Raw genomic sequence first — 4,238 nt, 5'->3', positions numbered from 1 at the left:
GTTGTTACTGCTTGTTGGATTACTGCTGACACATAGACTGTATATAAAGACATAACCTTTACCTTTAGATATTAGATATTGAGCTGTAATATATTTTGACACGCGTTGTGATAATGTGTACATAAGATTAACACAGCCAATTTTGATATTAATGATTTTATTTACATTATATCAACAAGTTTCCTGTCCTTTATATCAGCTAAGATAAGTCCTGAGAGTAATGTTGGTATGAGCTGCTGTGCTTTACTGGGTTTGTCATTGCTGCAGGACTGGACGTGGTGTTAGGGGTCATAGGTCGTTTGAAGGCCTGCAGAGTCTACATGTGTATAACCCCTGAGAAGTAAACAACAAGGTGACATTTGACAAAAGCAAACCCCTGAGGATTTCTTTGGGTTGTCCTGAAAGGTTACGCTCAGATGATTAGGGGATGAGACACGGAGATGTCACCCTCTGTATCTCTCTCCCTCTTCCCACACACATCTCTGCAGGCCTTGCACGTGTTCTTTCTCTTTGTGTTAATCAAAAGAAACACGTGAATACAGTCATATGCACCGACAGTGACACACACACACACATACAGATGATTCTCCTTACAGTCCAGTAGTGTTTCTAAAATTACCCTGCAGCTTGGCCACAGGATGGCGAGTGACTCAGCCTGCTCAGCAATTTGCACACATCTCTGTTTGTCCAGACTGCCTCTTTGTCAGCGTCCTTGTTTGATTGTGGATCCGTCCTGTCTGTCTGACCTGCTTGTTTGTCTGCCACTTTGCATTAGCGTTATTTGTCTGCCTCTCCCTTTATCTCTCTGCTTGCTTCTCGCTGGTTCAATCAATCTTGTTGGAAGACATCTAGAAGAAGAAGGTGTTCCTCTGCAGACGTGAACCCACCTTCTTGAACAGGGCTTTTATTTTGCATACCTTGCAGTGTTTCAGCTTTGTCTTCCTTTCTTTCCTGCTTTCTTCCTCCTCACTTTCCCCCTCATGCCCCTCCAGGCCAAGCCAGGGGCTCCACACCCCACCATGGAGCTCAGGGTCAGCCATGGGGTCATCTGGTGGATTCCTGGCCACCACAGCTGTCTGGTTGTATTCGGCCAGCCTAGTCAGCAGATGTTTCACCACCTCTGGACGTGCCTCTGCAAGGTCTGACCTCTCATAGGGGTCAGAGGTGACATTAAACAGCCACACTGACTTCCTTCTCTCTCTTCGCTGCTTCTCTAGGCCCAGCCACCTCTCTGGGCCACCCGGCAGAGCCTGTGGTGGTATCCAGTCCCCGTCACCCACGTTGCCTGTCAGGAGCTTCCAGTCTCCAGCTCTTATTGCTGACCTTACCGCCGTGTCCCAGATTCCAAAGCCGTTCAACACCAGAGCCCTGCCATGTGGCTCATCAGGCCTCCTGAACACCGGGTCGATGTTAAACAGGATCTCAGTACGAGGACAGGTTAGGTCCTCGCTGATGGCTCCCCACACGTCATGACCATCTAGGTCAGGACTGGACTGCACAGCCCCGGCCAACCTCAGTAATGTGGGATACCAGTCTGAAATATGGATCAGTGCCCGGCTGATCACACCTTTCCTCTTCAAGAGTGGACTATGGACAAAGCCCACAGCTCGCACACCCCCTTCCCAGTAGGTCCCCTTACCACCTCTCAGAGGCCAGTTGCTCCCCCCAGAAAGTGGCTGCCCACCATTATCAGATGAATAGATAACTACAGAGTTTTGATATAAGCCGGTAGAATGCAACTCCTGGACAACTTCTCCAACACCTCTGTCCAGGCAGCTTAGCATGGCTGCATAGTTGCGCCTCAGACGGTTTTCCATGGAATCATACAGGTGCAGAAAATGGTCAGGCACCTGCAGGGGGGTGTGGACAGCCTGAAGGGACAGGTAGAGGAAGAGAGGAGTATTGGGGTCGTGGCTCCTCAGGATCTTCTTCACTCTGGTTGAAATGAAGGAACAGGGGAGATTTTGACACATCTGTCCGACTTGCTGTGATATAAAAAGAGTTCATTGCAAAAACCTGTTGGTGGCGCTGTTCTGGAGAATACTCACCTGTCAATGTAGAGCAGAGTGGAGTAGTTTCCAGTCATCTCCCAGGCAGGTTTGTCTCCATCATGCAGGTCAAATCCACAGGCTTCAGCCCCATCGCAGCTCTGATAGGTGAAATGGTCTCCGCTGCCAGTCAGAGTGCCCAGGAAACTCTGGAAGCCGCGGCCAGTGGGCAGGCAGCCCGGCCTGCAGAAGCCCAGGTGCCATTTACCCACCATGTGCGTGGCATATCCAGCTTCAACCAGGCGCTCCGGTAGGGTGGGAGCGTCAGGGGGCAGGCAGAGGGGCTGGCGTGGCCGGATGATGGAATGCTGGAGGCCAGTGTGAATTTGGTAGCTGACACACCAAAATATAGGGAGAGTGTGATAAGAGATGAGAGGAAAACACAGCGTCTGAATGAAATCTGAGACTGAGATCTTAGATTAAAAAACACACACTTATTTTACTACTTTCATAGAGTTGCTGTGATGAAGGGGTATAAATCATTTTTTGTTGTCAAGATTTCTATCAGAAAGCTTGAATTTGTATTTGATGATATTTAATGTTTGGTACACAGTTTTGTGGTGAAAACAGACATCATCATGCATCATCACACAAAAGAAGAAGTGGCTTTTGATTAGTTTTGATACTGTTTTAATGAAAAGCTGTGGTTGACATCTCCAGTAGACTACACGGTGATACTATAATAAGATTTGTTTTTGTTTTTGTGGCCATTATCATGATGCTAATCCATCAACTTTTATTTTGAAGTTTAAAAAAGGGATTTTATTTCTGTAATTATACACTTGGAAAATACTTTTTATCCAAAAATCAGACTATGAGAACATTTTGTTCCAGTCACTACATTATCTACATATGGCATCTCTTATTCCTTTTTTGACCTTTACATGTACTGGAAGTTGTCTCAACATCATTATAGATGTTATAATCTGCAATTTGTATTGTAGTAATGAGATCAGGTTCAGTAGAGGTTCACAGGTTTCCCAGTGTGAACACATACAGTATCATGTAGTAATGAGATTGTGAGAAGAGTCACTCACCGCCCGGTCATTAGCTGACTGCGAGATGGTGAGCAGATGGGTTGGACATAATAATTTTCCAGTTTGACCCCCTCTGCTGCCAACTGGTCCAACACCGGGGTGTGAATGTCAGAACCATGGTACCCAATGTCCGCATAGCCCTGGTCATCCACCATGATGAAGATAAGATGTGGGGGTCTGGGCCCGTCTGAGCCCAGAGCTTCATCCTCCTGAGCTTCACTCATGCAGCCCAGGCCACTCAGCAAGGTCGCCACCATCGCCTGTAGCAGCGCAGAGCAGACGCCTCCCTTCATCTCCACCACTTTGTAGCTATCGTGAGCAGAATCCTGCTTATTTGCTGCCCTGCTTATCCTGCACAGCCGGCGACTCTGGAGCGGGCGGACTGCTGCTGCGCTATCTGCGCAGATTTATGTCTGAGAAGCAAATCCAGAAATCTTACCTGTCCATTAAGTTTGAGTGGTGGTCTGCTTCTGAGGATCATTCTGAGCTGAGTGAGACGGTGCTGATCCGGTGCCAGCAGCAGTGGGTGGAGAAAAACTGCTGTCTCAGGAGATTGGCAAGAAGTTTGTAGTGTGTGTGTGTGTGTGTGTGTGTGTGTGTGTGTGTGTGTGTGTGTGTGTGTGTGTGTGTGTGTGTGTGTGTGTGTGTGTGATGTGTGACAGAGGGAGAGCAAGAGAGTGAATCTTCCTCGTAGCAGCACCATGTTACATTCCTCTACCTCTTCATATGATGGGTGGAAAGGACTGGGCAACTGAAAACACACACACACACACAAATGGGCACACAGCCAGGTAGTATGCAGACAGTATAGACAGACACTGAGGCTGAAAATAATAAGTAATATGAAAGCCTCTCTTCGTTACCTTGGTCAACCTACAGCCATAAACACCATAAGCAAAGCTACGTCAAACACACACACACACAGGCACTCACACACTTGTTTCTGGTGCAGACGAGCAGAGGAAAATCGATCCCCCCTCATTTAGAAGGCTATTCTCATTCTGCATTACAGAGGCTTTCAAAAGAACAACGTGTCAATACAAACATCTGTCTTCATCGTTTACGCCACAGACAGTATTGATCAGTTTAGATACATCTAAATAATTATGCTGTACAAGAGTAACTGCATGCTGATCAGTCATTTCCAGTAAAG

The 4,238-nt window shown here is 47.2% G+C and overlaps 1 protein-coding gene across 1 annotated transcript; it reads right to left on the bottom strand.

Moving 5' to 3' along the window:
- Window positions 1-653: 653 nt before the first annotated feature.
- On the bottom strand, window positions 654-3,350 carry LOC143008579 (arylsulfatase I). Its single transcript, XM_076160400.1, has 3 exons — window positions 3,086-3,350; window positions 2,049-2,381; window positions 654-1,935 (listed from the first exon to the last, which is right to left on the bottom strand). The coding sequence occupies exons 1-3, from the start codon at window positions 3,340-3,342 to the stop codon at window positions 849-851; spliced, it is 1,677 nt and encodes a 558-aa protein (XP_076016515.1). The 5' UTR covers window positions 3,343-3,350; the 3' UTR covers window positions 654-848.
- Between the last annotated feature and the right edge of the window lie 888 nt (window positions 3,351-4,238).

The sequence above is a fragment of the Genypterus blacodes genome, unplaced genomic scaffold (assembly GCF_046128005.1).
Source record: "Genypterus blacodes isolate CSIRO-AG114 ecotype Tasmania unplaced genomic scaffold, CSIRO-AGI_Gbla_v1 ptg000105l_1, whole genome shotgun sequence".
Lineage (NCBI taxonomy): Eukaryota > Metazoa > Chordata > Actinopteri > Ophidiiformes > Ophidiidae > Genypterus > Genypterus blacodes.
Note: the sequence above shows the minus strand (reverse complement) of the source record. Positions and strands in the feature narration are given on the sequence as shown.